Below are 19,004 nucleotides of genomic sequence, written 5' to 3' on the forward strand. Positions count from 1 at the left end.
TAATTGAGAGTGTGCACAATAATAATTTTGTTACGGAGTGCTTATATTTGTGTCATAAAACACTATTTGGGCGAGAGGAGATAAAAATTGAGAAAAACTACCCCTACCCCGAACTTGGGGGATGAGGAATGTGAATATTATATATGGAATATGCTACTTACCAGTATGCATCTGTTCTTGGCATGTAGAGCTGCAGATCTACACACTTTTGCATAGATCGCCATCTGGTGTTGGGCCCGGATGTTTGCAGTTTGTTTTTCCTCTTGGAAAGTCTTTGGAAGTCACGAGGTCGGTGTCTCCTCCCTTGGATCGTATTGCGCATGGGCTTCGGCTCCATCCTCAGATTGTTTTTCGCCAACAGGGAAAGATGGAGCGTAGTAATAACAGTGAAGAAACCCCTGTGTGTTGTATCTAAATAAGATAGACTGGAACAGATACAGGTAGCCGGGGAGGCGGGTGGGCGTGTGTAGATCTGCAGCTCTACATGCCAAGAACAGATGCATACTGGTAAGTAGCATATTCCGTTCGAGGCATATGAGCTGCAGATTATACACTTTTGCATAGACTATATAGCAGTTCCCAACCCTAGCGGGGACCACCGGTATCTGTTGCAGTGGTTTGAAATAGTGTTTTTAGTACAGCCTGGCCCACACTAGCTTGTTGCTTGGTTTGCACATCTACACAGTAATGTTTAGTGAAAGTGTGCGGTGTTGACCATGTAGCTGCTTTGCAGATATCATCTAATGGGATGTTCCCTAGAAAAGCCATAGAAACCCCTATCTTTCTTGAAAGTGGGCTTTAGGGGGAACAGATAGCGTGCGTTTTGCTTTGTGGTAGCAAATCTGTATGCATTTTACAATCCACCTAGCTATCCCTGATTTAGAGATGGGGTTGCCTTTATGTGGTGGAGAGAAGGAGACAAACAGTTGTTTTGTCTTTCTGAAATGTTGTGTTCTCTGGATATAGTAAAGTAAGGCCCTTTTAACATCCAGTGTGTGTAGAGCCCTTTCTGCAACAGTTTGAGGTTGCGAGAAAAAAAACGGTAATTCTACCGATTGGTTTAGATGAAAGGGTGAAATGACTTTGGGTAGGAATTTTGGGTTAGTACGGAGGACAACCTTGTTCGGGTGCATTTGGAGAAAAGGTTCTTGTATAGTAAGTGCTTGTATCTCACTGACCCTTCTAAGGGAAGTGATGGCTACAAGGAAAGCTGTTTTCCATGTGAGAAATTGCAGTTCGCATTTATGCCAAGGTTCGAAAGGCGGTCCCATTAGCCTTGTGAGAACTATATTTAAGTTCCACACAGGTGAGGGTGGTACTCTGGGGGGAATTATCCGTTTGAGGCCTTCCATGAAGGCTTCAATGGCAGGCACTCTGAAAAGTGATAGGTGCTGTCTGTTTTGTAGGTAAGCAGCAATTGCTGCGAGGTGTAGCCGAATGGATGTATATGCTAGGTTACACCTTTGTAGATGGAGTAAGTAGCATATGATGTGCTGTATAGATGCGTCTTGAGGGTTGATTGTGTTGTTATGGCAATAAACAACAAATCTTTTCCACTTGGCAGCGTAGCAGGCTCTAGTGGTAGGGCGTCTAGCTTCTCTGATGACGTTCATACAGTCGGGGGGAAGGTTAAGGTATCCGAATTCTAGGATCTCAGGAGCCAGATCACAAGGTTGAGCTGAGCTGGGTCCGGGTGTCTGATCTCTCCATGGTTCTGGGTTAGGAGGCATGGTGAGAGGTGTAACTTTTGGTGTGGCACTACCGAGAGTTCCAGCAGCGTGGTGTACCACGGTTGTCTGGCCCATGTTGGAGCTACTAGAATCAGTGTGAGGGAGTGCTGCTGTAGCTTTCGCACCACTAATGGAATTAGTGGGAGAGGTGGAAAGGCGTACGCAAATTTGCCTGACCAGTTCATCCATATCGCATTGCCTTCGGACAATGGGTGTGGGTATCTGGCGGCGAAGCTTGCCCATTTTTTGTTTTGGTGGGTGGCGAATAGGTCTATCTGTGGATGCCCCCACATCTGAAAGAACGGGTGAAGAACCTGCGGGTGAAGTCCCCACTCGTGGATCTGCTGCGTCTGTCTGCTGAGCAGATCTGCCATGGTGTTTTGGGCTCCTGGGACATGTTGGGTTAGGAGAAAGATTTTGTGTGGAATTGCCCATCTCCCTATGCTCTGTGCTAGTTGAGAGAGCTGTGGAGAGTGTGTGCCGCCTTGTTTTTGAATGTAGTACATGGCCGTCATGTTGTCTGTGCGAATAAGGACTGCCTTGCCTAAAATCTGTGTCTGAAAGGATTTTAGGGCTAGAAAGATTGCCAGTAACTCCAGATGGTTGATATGGAGTAACTTTTGTTGCGGCGTCCATGTGCCCTGCACTGTGAGGTTTAGTAGATGAGCTCCCCAGCCGGAGAGCGATGCGTCTGTTGTTAGGATTATTTGTGGAACCGGGTCCAGGAACGATCGACCTCTGGAAAGATTTGTGGTGTTCCACCACTGCAGAGAGCGATGGGTGCGACCGTCTACCAACACCAGATCTGTCAGTTGCCCCTGGGCCTGGTTCCATTGGCGCGCTAAGCACTCTTGGAGTGGACGCATCTGGAGTCTTGCATGGGGCACTATGAAAATGCAAGAGGCCATCATCCCTATCAGTTGCATAAACACTCTTGCTGGGAGAGAGTGTTGAGGTATGAATCTTTGACGCAAAGCCTGAATGCTTGCAATCCTGGCAGGATTGGGGTAGGCTATGGCTTTTGAGGTGTCTATGGTGGCACTGAGGTATGGCTTTGTGTGGGATGGTATTAGCTGGGACTTTTGGTGGTTCACTGTGAAGCCTAGCTGGTGAAGAAGTTGGATGGTAGTGGCGGTGTGATGTACACATTGGTTGTAGGACGTGGCTTTTATTAGCCAGTTGTCCAAATATGGGAAGACGTGAATGTGCTGTCTTCTGAGGTGTGCCGCTACTACGGCTAGGCACTTGGTGAATACCCTTGGTGCTGTTGTGACCCCGAATGGGAGCACTTTGAACTGGTAGTGTTGCCCTTCCACTACAAATCTGAGGTACTTTCTGTGAGCATGGTGTACCGGAATGTGAAAGTATGCGTCTTTCAAGTCCAGTGTGGTGAGAAAGTCGTTTTGGGAGAGGAGCGGAAGTACCTGCTGAAGTGTTACCATGTGAAAATGGTCAGAACGTATGTATGTGTTTAGAGGCCGGAGATCTAAGATAGGTCGCAGAGTCTCGTCTCTTTTTGGTATCAGAAAATATAGGGAGTAGACCCCTAAATTTTGCTGATTGGCAGGGACTTGTTCTATCGCTTGTTTTTGTAGGAGGGAGATTATTTCCTGTTTTAGTAACGTGGAATGTTCTTGTGACATTGGGCATTGCCTGGGTGGAAAGTTGGGGGGGGGTAGATGTCAATTCTAGGCAGTACCCTGAACGAATAATTTGGGTCACCCATCTGTCTGATGTGATGGTCTCCCAGACATGAAGGAAATTTTGTAACCTGCCCCCGACCGGAGTGGGATGGTCTGGAGGGAGCAGGGGGAAGTCATTGGGTAGGCGGTGTGGCAGAGCGGACGGTATTTGTTTTGCCTCTGCCTTTATTGTTATTGCCTCTATAGCCGCCTCTTTGATAACCCCTTGTGAAGGTGGATTGAGCAGGGGATTTGTAGGACGTGGACGCGCTATCTGAGGAGTAGCCTCTGGCCGTGCCCCGAAAGGAAGAGCGGCGAAAGGAGCGCCTAGGAGGGTGTGACTGCAAGGCTCCCATAGATTTCGCCGTATCTGTGTCCTTCTTCATCTTCTCGAGGGCCTCATCGACCTTTGGGCCGAATAGATGTTCTTGATCAAATGGATGATTTAATATGGAGCCTGGTACCTCGGGTTTAAAGCCTGAAACTCTCAGCCAAGCATGGTGACGGAGGAGGACGCTAGTGTTAATGGCCCTGGAGGCTGTGTCTGCTGCGTCTAAGGCACAGCGTATAGAGGTGTTAGTTATGGTCTTACCCTCTTGAATTAACTCATTGGCCCTATTTTTTGTATTTTTCTGGGAGATGGTGCATGATGGTTTCTAGTTCATCATAATGCGCCCTGTCGTATCTGGCCAATAGCGCTTGAGCGTTGGCAATACGCCATATATTGGCTGCCTGTGACGCAGTGCGCTTTCCTGACGTGTCCAGTAGCTTTGACTCTTTGTCAGGTGGTGGTGCTTCGCCTGACGCCTGGGAGTTTGACCTCTTCCGTGCAGTGGAGACCACTAGGGAATCCAGTTGCGCTGGCCCTTTGATATAGGCAGGATCTGAGGGGGCAGCTTTATACTTCTTCTCTATGCGTGGGTTAATGACCCTAGCCCTGACTGGGTCTTTAAAAACCTCTGGCGCATGTTTTATTACCCCCTTGAGCATAGGTAGTATAGAAGTAGACCTATGTGCGGTATCAGAGGTGTCGAGGAGGAAATCTTCCTCTACTGGGTCAGTGTGTAGCTCTACCCCGTGATAATGTGCCGCCCTCTGAAGTAGGTGGTGAAAACCTAATGAGTCTTCTGGTGGAGATGGCCTGGATGGATAAAGGTCATCTTGTGGGACATCTGGAATGTCTGGATTATTATAATTGTCCCATGGGTCTGGGGATCCTGTAGGGGTGGGGTCTTGTGGCACATCCCCTGGATCGTAGTATGGGTCCCCCTGATCATCATGGTCTGGAGACGGGGTCGGAGAGCGATGAGGCAGGGGTGGAGGGGGCGGAGGTGGAGAGGGTGGAGGAGGTGGGGAAGGCACTCTGAAAGGGGAGGTAGCACAGTCTTTCCTCTTTGGAGGTGGAGGCAGAGCCGGCTTGTCCAAATGTCTCTTTTTGGTAGAAAATGCCAAATGTCCAGTTTTTGGATCCTTGGTAAGTGTCTTTTGCAAAGGATCCGGTGTAAACAGTTTTTGAGACAATGGTTGTTCAGTCGTCGCCGAAGGTTTCGGGGCCGATGGCTTTTTAGGCTTGTCCGTGCCGCGCTTTTTTGGAACCTCCGATTTTTTGGTCGGCGCCGAGGCAGGCTTCGGCGTGGGAGTGTCGGTGCCGAGGGCCTTATGATGTTTGGTCGGTACCGAAAGGCTGTGTTTCGACACCGAGGGCTTTGGTGCAGAGCTCGGTGTCGAGGTAGAGGCCTGTCTCTTTTTCGGTGGCGAAGTGTGTTTATCGGCACCGCTGGCAGGCTGGCTCGAGCCCGAGCCGCCGGAAGGCTTATTAGGCTTCTTCACCGGGCCCGAAGGTGGGGTGTTCGAAGCAGTGTCTTTGGTCTTGCCTAGGCCCGGAGGCGAAGGCGTGACGAAGCCTTTTTGGGTGTCAGCGTGGGTGTGGGAGGGGGTATATTACTCCCGACCCTCTGTGCCGGGGGGATGTCCTCCACATCCGAGTCATCGGCTTCGGAAGCACTGACGAGGTCCTCTTCGGTGTGCTGCTGTCCCGGAGCTTCGACGTCGTCCCCAAAGATGTCGACTGGAACGGAGGTCGAGGAGTGCGCCATGTTTCGTCTGGTCCTTCGATCTCGAATAGTCTTTTTCGATCTGAAAGACTTACAGGCGGGGCAGTCTCGAGCCTCGTGTTCAGGGGAGAGGCAGAGGTTGCATACCTCATGAAGATCGGTGTGTGGGAATTTGGACCCACATCGAGGGCACTTCTTGAATGGAGTTCTTTCCATCAGCCGGGACCGGAGCTTGGATATGCCCGAAGGCCGCTGTCGACGACTGGAATCGAAGGTGTGTCGAAAAGAAGGTGATTGAGGAGATCAGGATCTGAACAATACCGCGATGAGCGAGGATTCCGCTTCGATCGTCGAACTGGAAATGTTCGGAACCGGAGCGCGAAGTATTACATCCGAGCCCGATGTCGGAAAAAACAATCTGAGGATGGAGCCGAAGCCCATGCGCAATACGATCCAAGGGAGGAGTCACCGACCTCGTGACTTCCAAAGACTTTCCAAGAGGAAAAACAAACTGCAAACATCCGGGCCCAACACCAGATGGCGATCTATGCAAAAGTGTGTAATCTGCAGCTCATATGCCTCGAACATATATATATATATATATATATATATATATATCCAAACGAAAATCCTACTCCAACCAAGAAGAGGCACGTATAAATATATATTTTAGTGTGGGATATGAGTAAGTGGAGTTGAGGCACCACAAGTGTTTTTACAATATGTGGTATGAAGGGCACTGCACATAACACTCCACGTGTTTTATGTTTTTAATCACTTTATAGGTTCCTCTCCAAATGTGAGGGGCTCTACGAAAGGTGACATCCCCTTTTCTTCTGGATCTATAGAAGGGAGGGTGAGCACCCAGAGATCACAGTGGTGAGAGTCCTGAGGAAAGCCGGGGTATTGGTATTTGCCGGCTGAAACATGTCGACCCTTCTGCAGAGTGGAGGGGTTGGAGTCTCATTATAAGCTCCCCAACCTAGCATACACATTTTTTCATTTTCATTTTAAATCTGGACAGGGTACCTAATATTAAAATTGTAAGAAGGATTCCCTGAGACCAGTTTTATATCACTTTTTCTGCACAATTTCTCAACTGTGATCTGGCACTGTATGTTGTATTGTCTTCCCCTCCCTATTGCTCCACCTCCAGCATTGGCTAGGCGCAGGGGGTTGTTAGCAGCCCTATGATGAAGCATGACACAGCTTGCTGTGTGTGAGGGCAGTTTTACAAGTTTTGTGCTTTTCTCACTTCACTCACCCACCGTCACGCAATATCACTATTATCCCTCTTCTTTTTGTGATTTAAGTACGGAGCGGGAGGTCGAAGAGGGTCCTTTAACCTCTCACCCCTCTGTTTTTTGTGTGTTTTTTTTCTTTTCTTTTCACACTGTTCCTTTGACAACAAAATTTCGAGATAGGCCAAAAAATGGCATGAGGAACCACTCTGGATCCGCGTTGGAAGCACGGAAAAGAAGGAACTGAGATCAGCGAGTAGGAGGGGGGGGGGGGATCATATGCACTCCGTTAACGTTGCATCTGGTGGAAGACGTCACTACGGAGTCAAACAACGCCTTTTACTGATGCGTAGAGGTAGAGGTACTCCTGAAAAAATGTCTGGATCCAGTCTGGCGCCTAGGGAGAATTCAAAGGTAAGGAATCTGCGGCTAGATGTCTAAATCAGATGAAAATTCACCTGGATGAACACCAAATCAGCAACTTCACCCCAAAGAGCTTTAGAATGCTTTTCTCTGATGATTGCTAATACGCATGAAATGAACACGAGACCAATTCCAGTTCTACCCGGAAGTATTGATACTGCAAAACATTGTTTAAAATTTGTTAAACATTTCACAATGACTGAGTAGCACGATGCAGTTCTTCAGGGCTGACAAAATTGCCAGGGCTGCTTTGAATTACCAGTGCGGTCCTGCACATCTTGCTCTAACAGTATAGCACTGAAAATTACGAAGCCACCCGAATGAAGGAAAGGCTTTCAGCTGTGACTAATAATGGACTAGTGCTGGCTTGCTGAAGGAGTGGGTTGCAAGAATCTGCAATGATCAATGGAAAATAAGTCAAGATCCAACGTTGCACAGAGGTCTATGCTGAGAAAGACATTGACATACACAATACATTTTTTTCAGATGACCCATTTATTAAAAGATTCAAGAAACATGCCACTGAAAGGCAATAGATCCTAGAAAAGAGCAATTACACTGAGTTGCTTAGGACAGAACTGCGCTTTTCTGCAAGTTTTGTAACTTGAGAATTCCAGTGGAATGTCTCTTCACAACACTGTGGTTTCCAGCACCCTTTTCCCCCCCATTTAGAATCACTCTGTTCAAAACGTCCTTCAAATCTTCTGTTTAAAGTTGTTTTAATACATGTGCATTACCCACTGCTCATTAATCACCATCAACTAAATCTTTAATCAATTAATTACACCGCAGCTTTGCACAGGCAAAAATCAATACATGACCAACCTGATTAGCAGATGTTTCAACAATTATCGTTACTGATGTCAAGCCAGCTGAGCAGTAAAGAGGACAAGGGAAAGCTGTGTTTGCAGATACCATACCTGGTACTTAGCCTGGGTGTCAATATCCCGTATAGAAGGGTTAGGATCAAAGGCTGGATGCGAGTGGTACCAGCCAATAACACAGTATCCCCTCTCTGCTAACGTCTCCGAAGCTTGCGTCTGTGACACCGGATCCATCTCACATTGAAGTCCTGTGCTGAGACTATTGCATGGCTCTGCTGCACAGACCTGCAAAACAAGATAGACTGACATTAAAAAATCACAATCCAATGAAAATAAGGTATATATTCAAGTGTTAATCTATGGCTGTCATCAGGGACTACAGCTCTCATAACCCGGTAACTTGAAAGCACATCGAATAAACATCACATCGAGATTTTAATTTTCCGAGAATTGCAGATATAGTATATAACAATCTTTTTTGATTCTCTATCAAAATATGGAAACCTTTTTTGTAGGCAAGCAAGGAACCTCATCACCGAGTCAGTACTAATATTCAGTATTTTATGTTTCAATCCCTCCATTAAGCTAATTCTAACGGTCTTTCTAGGTACCTTTCTTTGCTTTGCTATAAGAGATGTAAAGACTTCCAGGTAGTATGACTAGGAATGCTTCTAAATTATCCTTTTATTCAATTGCAATACAGACTATCAGATCTCTTCGGGAATGACTAAATATGAACCGACTAACAAAATTTTTCAACCACTATTGAGTCATTCACTTCACATCTATGGGAGCCAAAATCCAGTTCAGTTTTGTCACATGCTTCAAAAAATACCACCACCATTTTTGTGGTCTCTACAGATAGCTCCAGCTGTCTGTCGCTGACAATAGTGTATACAATACTTTCAGTTTTGCTCATGATTAGATTGCTTTCTTGTCAATCTCAGTTCCCTGCGTTTTATTTGTGGCTTTCCTTCCTATTCTGTGTTTGTCCACCGCCGTCTGTATGCCTCTTTTTCCCTGGATTTTGATTACCTATGGTGTGGCTTTCCACTGCTGAAGTCATGAAACTACATTTTGTGGTTTTTAAGGTCATTATTTGTTTAGCACCATGGGAGTTCAGATATTGGTTGTCAGAGCGTGGCTGTGCTCTTTACTTTCATGTTCCCCACTCACTCCCTGCTTCCACTCCAGGCCTCCCTCCTCATCCTCCTCAGTGGTGTGCCATGCACCGTACGATAGCCTTGGCGATGCCCTGGATGTCCTCTACTGCTCCCCCTTGATGCTCCTAGGCAGTGAGGCAGGTGCCGGGTGGCAACCTTGTGATGCCCTGAATGTCTCTTCCCACCTTCCCTTCTGATGCTACTCCAGGGCGCACCTGCACGAACATGGCAAAATTGGTGATGCCCTGGCAGTTACCCTTCATATGGTGGTAGATTCTATTGGCTTTGCCAATGCAGAAGGCATTTCAATGCCGTCAAAGTCAAAAGCGGGGTTCAGCCATATTAAACGTACCGAAAACACAGAAAAGCATTGTTTTCTATCCTTTCAAGGTGGCCACCATGTTGCATCATAGTAACATTCATGAGGACGCATTGCTCATTGTGTCACACAACGCACTGGCCACCTTAAAAAATGGAAAGCAATGTCTGTATTGCTTTCTATTCTTTTGACATACCTAGTCACACGAACGTATGATACATGATGCAAGGCAGCTGATATCTTGAAAGTATAGATAGCAATAATTTTACTGTTTTGCCCATGCTTGTTAAGAAAGTTTGCAGACAAGCAGAAAATAAACTGTCAGGAGAGAGATTTGAAAGTGCATTATTGTAATAGAGTCTCCTGAAATCAAAATAATAACGACAATGAGGGAAAGTGAGAGATAGCGATTATGTATTCTGACCAATTACAAGTGACACGAAATTACTGATCTCAAATCATGAGACCCCCTCATATATCCTGGAGTATGAGGCTTGCTTAAACCGCTCACTAAAAAAAGGCGATGAGGGGATTACAAAATGTCTCTTACCTCTAGTGTTTTATCGGATTCTGAATATCTTCCTCCTAGCAAGCCAATTACTTCTGCCATCGACACATGGGCATGCTGAAATAAACAAAAGACGGTAGAAAACACTTGTATTTCATTCAAATTAGATATGTTTAGGGGAAGATAGGCACCACAGTTTTGATGGGAGCTGTGCCTGGCTTCTACACTACCTAAACACGAGGACTTACAAGAGTAAACAGGATTTACTAATGTAAACTTATCTAAGGTTTGATAACTTGGTCTGAGCAGCCAGGTCTATGTACAGAGAAAATGTTTAAAGCATTGTAAGTAACAAACTAAGCAGTGCTTACAGATCCAGAACATAAAATGCTCAAATCCTAAAAAAGACAATCTAACCCAGATGGAAATGACCCCACTACAGACATTAAAGAATGCTATTTGACAAGGTGATGGAACGATCGGGCATTCGAACACCACGAAAGCGCTAACGGTACATTTGCTTAATGTTAATGGAATGCCACTGCAGCAGTGGTACTGTGACACAAGACTCGTTTTGTGATTTGCTGCTTTGCACTCCCATGTAGCTGAATAAATTGTGTAAAGCTAATTGGCATAACCCCGATGTCTTCGATTAGGTTAAAGAGACGGGAGGAAGCATTACAAGGGGTAGGCAGATGTCGGTGAGCAGGTTTTTCTGTAGGAAATCAAAGATTAAACCAAGTGTAATCAAACATTAATTAGACAAATGCAACAAAAAAAGGAGGTTCGGTGTTCAAAAACACTATGGGGCAAGGATTTATCATTTTTCACTTTAAATCTGCATGGTATGGTACGACTGATAAAAACTACCAGGCCACCTTATTCGTCAGCCACCTGGACCTCTTGTTACAAGTTGAAACAATGACCTGCGACCCTACAGGGATAAATCATACAATACCAAAGATCCCAGCATGAAAATATTTTCATTTATTACTGTAAACGCGTTTAAGAACAACTACACGCTTTTCTTAGCAGGCCACATCCTGTGACACAATAAAACGTTTACTATCAGATGGTTACGGTAGGCCCCTTTTCCAATCATTGAAACTCCCAGGGATGCCACTTTCTATTCTCCCCTCGTTGGACATTTGAAAACAACATATTGCTTCTCAATAGGTCACATCTTCGATCCCTTTGAACGTTGGTGGCTATGAGCAGCAATGAACATCAATGTGCTATAATCTTGATTTTTTTGTATTTTACAGATTTGTCAGAGGAGAAACCCCACAGAACAAATGCATAGACGTCTATGGTGGACAGGGCACTCAACAGACTCATTTTCTGCCCCTCTCAGCCTTGTCCAAGGGCTGGGGAAAGTTGTGTTTTGACCTCACACCTCCTCTCCAGTAGGATACCGCCCGCAAATCCAAGGCCCAGTGATCGTTTTAGTGCTGCAGCATCTCCAGATAGAACGCCCCTCACCTCGCCGAAGGGATGGAGGGGTCTGCCTGTTTCGGCCCACCTCTTCTCACGGCCTTGCCCAAGGACGAGGAGAGAGGGAGTGAGCTGTCCTATAGCAGTTTATTTGACTGGGACAGCTGTCTGGGGCCCCAATCCTCCTTGTGTATAAATGTTTTTGTGGAAAAAAGGAGGATGTGAACAGCTGGCCCCAGTTTCATTTTCGCAATTGTGATCAGGAGACTAGGGCAGCAGTCAGCTGTATTAGTCTTTCTTGCGGTGCAAGAAGATGCATGAAAAGGATGAGTATGTGGTATGGAATGGTCCACTGACTAATTTTATGTCACTCACCACGCCTTGTCAGAGCCTGCAGGGTTGTTCTGCCCTACAGCCTCTCTCCAGTATTAAATTCAAAGCGTTACTTAATAGGAAGGGAGTATTTTTAGAGACCCTACATTACCCCACCCCCTCATCTGGTTCAACGACATAGGGTGTTTAAGGGTTCTGGCTCCCCTCCACCGGGCCTGACTGGTGGCCATGAGAGGAACCCCGAAAGGTGTTTTTTTGGTGTGACCATAGTCCGGGTGTCCCAATCTTCCCTCTCCTAAAACTGAAGGCTGTTACAGTGTCTGCTTCACAATGAATAACAGGGCTCTAGCACGGCTGCCAACTTGCCTTATTCATCTCATCAAGCATTGGATTTGTTGGACAAGGAAGATCCAATCAGCTATGTGATAATCATAATTAAAATGTTTGCAAAAAACATAGTCAATGCCATTTACAAGTGCATTCTAATTGACTGAGTCAGCCTCAGTTATACAACAACAGAAAATCTGGTGGTTGGCTCTAAGCACAGGACACCATTGTTGTATGCCGCCTCTTTTCTAACAATTTAGAGCCAGATGTATGTAGCACTTGCTGCGATTTGCGTCACTAGCTTTGCAACCAGTCAGGTAATGTGCTAACTGGCCTTTGTACTAATAGGTCAGTTTGCAAATTACCGATTCCTACTGGTTTGCAATGCGACCTTCCTCATGACTATAAAAAGGGTAGATAGCAAACTACGACCCACTAAGAATCACAGATATCATAAGGATGGGGGCCTACTGAGGCCAGAAGATCGCCATACCTGTGCTTTCTTTTAAATAAAGCATGTTTTTGTTTACAAGCAACTCATTGCCCTTAAAAGAAAAAGGGATGTGTTTACAATAAATAAATAAATAAAAGTTTGTCAAATTTATTTTTTAGAGTAGGCAGTAGTCCAAGGGATCGCTACCTACTCTTAAAAAAAAAGGGGAAGTGGTTTTCATTACATGTTTGCAGCTGGTAAAGTATTAATGTTTTGCAACTGATTTTTGTTGCAGAGCATTATTACATACCATATCAACTTGGTATTTGTAACTGAAAACGCCCCTTTTAAATACAGAATGGGTATTTGTCGCCAACAGAAATTGTGACTTGGTAACTTGTTACTGAAGCACAATTTGGGCTTTGTACATACCTAAATGCCTTTTTGTGATCTGCGAATGCAAAAACACATCTGGCTCTAAAGCCTAAATGCCAAACTTTGCTAAGTTCAAACACTCCTGATCCTATTTTGTTGAAAAATATAGTCTCAGCTAGACTACTGTAGTATTTCTTACAGCAACAAGTCAAAAATAGCATCATGCAACAACCCTTAAACACAAACTACACTAGTACTGAAAGCACGCGAAATGACAAACCACGCAAACTGAACCACATCTAGTGGGTCCATGTAGCTGCCAGAGATAAATGAAAAACGATTGGATACAGCACTTTTTGGTACCTTGAAAAACCGAAAACAATATGTTTTTATCACAAGAACACTTCAAATCCAGGACTGTTTTCTGAAACCTGATACACACAGCCTCTACTAACTTTTTAAAATCAGGAAGAACATCAAACACTTTTTTTATAGTAATATACCCATATTCTCAATTTTAACTAATGTTAATTTTTAGCTGCGATTTTGAAGATAAAAATGCCAAACGTAAGAAAATGCAATAAGGTGAAGATGGCAGAAAAACAAGCATTGGTAAATGCATTAGGTTTCGCCTATGTGATTAATAAAAGCTGTTTTTTGTTGCAAGTTGTAGCTTGATGAATAGTTGAACAATATAAGTTACAGAAAGTCGGTTTAAGTGCTAGGACTTGAATGTACATAAAGGTAATATATTGTGCTGTTACTAGAGGTATAGTGTGGGAACCAATAGCCAAATGTTGAAAAATGAAAGAGTGAAATAATAGATTTAAATGATGTAATAGCAATATTATGTGTTTAGAGAAGTTCTGACAACTTTCGGGCCCGGTGTCAGTGCACCTGCTGCACCATTCAAATCATGACCCTGTTGTCTGTAAGGTAACTGCACTTTTGACTGCCTGTTTAGTAGTAAACTATAGCAATGTTTGTTGTTTAGTGGGGTGCCTAGAGCTTTTGGTCCTGTTGCTACTACATCTGCTGCCCCATTTAAATGACCCTATTGTCTGCTAGATAAATGCACTTACAATTGCCTGTTTAGTTGAAAAATATAGCAATATTAGATGTTTAAAGGGGTTCCTAAAGCTTTGGGCCGTAGTGTCACTGCACCTGCTGCACCATTGAAATCATGACCCTAGTGCATGCAAGGTAACTGCACTTGTGACTGCTTATTTGGTAGTTAAATATAGCAATATTTGGGGTTTAGAGGAGTTCTGACAACTTTTGGCCCCAGTGCCACTGCATCTGCAGCATCATAGAAAATATGGCCCGAGTGCCTGCTAGATAACTGCACACGTGACTGTCTGTTTAGTAGTAAAATTTAGCAATATTCTGTGTTTAGTGGGGTCTCTAGAGCTTTTGGCCCCGGTGCCACTGCACATGCCGCACCATTCAAATCAAGCCCCATTTAACTGAAAGAAACCTGCGATTCTGTCTGCATGTATAGTTCTGACAACTTTTGGGCCCTGTGCCACTGCACCTGTTGCACCATTCAAATCATGTTCCTGTTGTCAGCAAGGAACCGGCACTTGTGACTGCCTGTTTAGTAGTAAAATATAGCAATATTAGGTGTTCAGTGGGGTGCCTAGAGCTTTTGGTACTGGTGCTACTGCACTTGCTGCCCCATTCAAATGATGACCATATTGCCTGCTAGATAACTGCACTTATGATTGCCTGTTTAGTTGTAAAAAATAGCAATATTAGGTGTTTAAAGGAGTTCTGACAACTTTTGGCCCAGCACCACTGCATCTGCTGCACCATTTAAATCATGACCTTAGTGCCTGAAAGATAACTGTACTTGTGACTACCTGTTTAGTTGTAAAATATAGCAATAAACGGTGTTTAGTGGGGTGCCGGGAGCTTTTGGTCCCAGTGCCACTGCACTTGCTGCACTATTGAAATCATGAACCTAGCGCTTGCTAGATAACTGCACTTATGACTGCCTGTTTAGTAATAAGCTATAGCAATTTTAGGTGTTTAGTTGAGTGCCTAGAGCTTTTGGTCCTCGTGTCACCTGCTGCATCATAGAAATCATGACTCTGTTGTCTGCAAGGTAACAGCACTTGTGACTGCCTGTTTAGTTTTACATTTTAGCAATAATCTGGGTTTAGTGGGGTCCCTAGAGCTTTTGGTCCCAGTGCCACTGCACCATTCAAATCAAGTCCCTTTTAACTGCAAGGTAACTGTAATTGTGACTGCCTGTTTAGTAGTCAAATATAGCAATATTACGTGCATATTGACAATTGTTGGGCCTGGTGCTACTGCACCTGCTGCACCATTCAAATCATGACCATGTTCTCTGCATGGTAACTGCACTTGTGGCTGCCTGTTTAGTAGTAAAAATTTAGCATAGCTCTTGTATATTAACTTTATTTTTAAACTGCAATGCTTATTACAACATTTAGAATTTGTTCATAATGACCAAATAGATTACGTTGAAAAAAATCAATCCGATAATGCCTACAAAGAGCAAAGAAAGGCACTGAGGCATGAATAGGAAATGCCACAAACTTTCTAGGGTTAAAGCATCTGCTTTACACAACTAAGTAATAAAAAGTAAGTAGTCCAGCCTTCTGTTAGAAGCTGTCTGCCTTTTCAGTGGGAAGAGATCTTATCTTGACAGTAAATGGGGCCAAAACAGGGTAAACAGCTTTTGTAGAAGTTTCGTAAATGCATGCAGCCAAGGGAAGTTAACAAAAAATGAAAAGTTCCAAACAAAAGCGAATTAACACAGTAATTTGGCATTGGGAACTAGTAAGAGCCCCCGTTTAAGATATATTACATACAAGAGATTTCCCAAGAACAGCGCAAGCGCTATGCAGGCGACACCTAAAAATGGAAAGTCTGTGAAGCCTTGGGTAAGACAGGCAAAAATAAAGAATGTTAACTACAGTGCTAAACAGGGCAGAATGCTTTCTGCTTACCAAGTCCATTATTAAGAGGGCTTCTGCAGCTACATTCACCTGAAAAGGTTCCTGAAAAAACACAATACAACAATCTTCAGCAAAAACACGAAGCTTCAAATACAGTGTCTGGAAAACTTAGCTTAAAGTGTGGGGCACGTCCACTTGATTGGATGTAAGGTCAATCATATCATGCAGTGCAAGTTGTAAGCAAGCTGTAGGCTCATTATACTAATAGACAATGGAGGAAAAATGGTTCTTTAAGGCGGATTGGGACCACACGATGCAACAAAGGGCCAGTGTATCTTTGGTAAAGCAAAGACCATCCCCTGTCTGTCTTTGAGCCACTTTGCTGTTTTAATGTGTTTTTTCTGTCACTCTTGTGCCCATGTCTGCCTTGTGCCTTTTTTCTGTTATTCTGTCTCTCTTGTGCCCATTTTCTGTCTCTGGGCCCGTCCCGCCACTGCTGCCGCCACGGTCCCTCCCCACCCTGCCGGTTCCCGCTTACCGCCTCCTAGCTGCGCTTCCCTCCCCCTCGCCTACTTAATGGCGGCCGCTGCGTGGCCACGCGGCCGGCACGCCAAAGATAAGCCCGTCTGCGCCCGTCCGCGACCCGACTGTGATCAGCGCCAGGAACCCTGGATCTACGACCCCCGACTGCCACAACTCCGCCGACCTCTTCGCACTCAACCCTGGAAGAAACAACAACTGCCAGAGATCGACACCGAACACACACACAGCCAGTTCTCCTGCCAACACTGCAGACAAACCTTCACCATCAACAGTACACCCACGACTGCTGAACCCATGACGGACTCCTGCACCACCGAAGCCCGGACTTGCATACTCCTCAGTGGGCGCTCCCTCCACAGACACCACGGAGATCTGGGACTTGCTCGACACCCTCTCGCCAAACGTCACCTTCTTCATTGAAACATGAACCAACGCCACCTCCGCCCCCCACATCGCCACCGCCATCCCCTACAGATACAAGATCCAAAGTAAGGCCTGCCCCCACCGTCCTTGTGGAGGACTCCCCATCGCACACAAGAGTTCCCTCCAACTCTCCACCTCCAGCAGGAGCGACCCCCTCTCCAACACAGAGCACCTCCACTTCCGGATCCAAACCAGCCCCAGAACCACGCTGCGTGGGACCCTCGTCTACAGTGACCCGGGCCTCGCACCTCTTCCGCCACCACCATTGCCGACCTCGTCGCACCCCATGCCATCGCCTCCACGGACTACATTCTCATCGGAGACCTGAACTTCCACCTCGCCAACCTCGGACTGAATCCGCTCGTCACCACACTCACCCACAGAGCCGGACACACCCTCGACTCCATCTTCTCAGGAGGGACAAACATCCACTTCAGCCACACCACGCAGCCCCTCTGGACAGACCACCACTGTGTACACTTCACCTTCAACACCACTACCGCACCCAAACCCGCCCCGCGCCGGCCCGAAGAAACTGGAGCAAGATCACAGAGGAACACCTCAACACCACCCTTCTCCATGACCCCCCCTCAGCCACGACCTACGTCAACTCCGCAGCCAAATAACTACACCGCTGGATCTCCAGCTGCGCTGGCAAGCTCGCACCCCTCTGCCACCCCGTCAAAGAACGCCCCCTTAAGGCCGCCTGGTTCACCACCGACCTCCAAGAAGCCAGGCGCTCCTGCAGACGCCTCGAGAAACTCTGATGGAACAGGAAAACCACAGAAGACCAGAACAACTACAGGAACGCCATGAATGAATACCACCAGTGAATAAGAGCCACCAAGCGGACCTTTATCAAAAATAAAATCCACACCAACTCAAGTAACGAAAAAGAATTCTTCTTCAACATCATACAGCAGTTCACCAAACCGCCCCCCCCCCCTCCCCACTCCCCCAAGTGAAGCCATGGACGTCACATCGTCCCAGGACCTCTGAAACAAGCTCAGCTCCTACTTCCACCTGAAAATCAAGGGCCTCTAAGACAACTTCAGCGAACAGACTCTGGACACCAACCCCCTCCCCACTACCGACAACCAGCCGACCATCACCACCTGGAAACCTGCTACTACTGAAGACACCACCACGACCATGAAGAACACCCACTCAGGAGACCCCACGGACCCCTGCCCACCGCACATCTACCACAGAGCCGCCATAGCACCCGAACTAGGCCGAACCATCAACGCCTCCCTCGAATCCGGCATCTTCCCAGACAACTGGAAGCGGGCAGAGGTCAAGCCCCTCCCCAAGAAACCCTCGGCCGACCCGACGGACCTGAAAATCTACGGGCCTATCTCTCTACTCCCCTTCGCAGCCAAAGTCACAGAGAGATTCATCAACGCCCAGCTGACCACCTTCATCGAAGAGAACGCCATCCTCGACTCCTCCCATTCCGGATTTTACAGCAATCACAGCAACGAGTTCGCCCTCCTCGACGCCACCAATGACATTCGCATGCTACTCGACCAGGGCCACACTGCGGCCCTCATCCTACTAGACCTCTCCGCAGCCTTCGACACCGTGTCACAGTGCACTCTCGCAGCCAGACTCCACGACACTGGTATACGAGGAACCGCCCTCGACTGGATCCGCTCCTTTCTCTCCGGTAGAACCCAAAGGATCAGACTCCCTCCCTTCCTCTCCGAACCTACAGAGATCAACTGTGGAGTACCCCAAGGATCCTCGCTCAGCCCCACGCTCTTCAACAACTTCATGGCCCCCGTCGCAGCCATCGTCCGACAGCATGGGCTCAGCATAGTATCTTACGCCGATGACACCCAGCTCATCTTCTCTCTCACGAAGAACCCCAAAGACCCCAGACTCAGCTTCCAAGAAGGAATGAAAGACGTTCCAGCCTGGATGAGTGACAGCTGCCTAAAACTGAACTCGGAGAAGACAGAGGTCCTCGTCCTTGGACCCTCCCCCACTGCGTGGGACAGCTCCTGCTGGCCCCCTGCCCTCTGAAACCCACCCACCGCGACAGACCACGCCCGGAATCTCTGCATCATTCTAGACTCCTCCCTCACCATGACCTGTCAGACCAACGCCATCGCCTCCACCTGCTTAAACTCCCTCCGCATCCTCCGCAAGACCTTCAAGTGGATCCCCCCAAATGCAGAAGGACCGTCTCCCACGCACTCATAACCATCAGACTGGACTACGGTAACGCCCTCTACACCGGAATCAACAAAACCCCGCTAC

General features: G+C 46.5%; 1 protein-coding gene across 4 annotated transcripts in view; it reads right to left on the reverse strand.

Annotated features, from left to right (window-relative positions):
• MYSM1 (Myb like, SWIRM and MPN domains 1) overlaps positions 1–19,004 on the reverse strand; it is a 298,882-nt gene that overhangs the window by 92,581 nt on the left and 187,297 nt on the right. For all 4 annotated transcript variants that reach the window (XM_085602494.1, XM_085602497.1, XM_085602495.1 and 1 more), the window contains 3 exons: positions 15,825–15,875; positions 9,987–10,061; positions 8,051–8,239 (listed from right to left, as the gene is read on the reverse strand). In XM_085602494.1, coding sequence (XP_085458620.1) covers positions 8,051–8,239; positions 9,987–10,061; positions 15,825–15,875 — 315 coding nt within the window. The remainder of the gene's footprint in view (positions 1–8,050; positions 8,240–9,986; positions 10,062–15,824; positions 15,876–19,004) is intronic.

The sequence above is a fragment of the Triturus cristatus genome, chromosome 4_2 (genome assembly GCF_964204655.1).
Source record: "Triturus cristatus chromosome 4_2, aTriCri1.1, whole genome shotgun sequence".
Classification (NCBI taxonomy): Eukaryota; Metazoa; Chordata; class Amphibia; order Caudata; family Salamandridae; genus Triturus; species Triturus cristatus.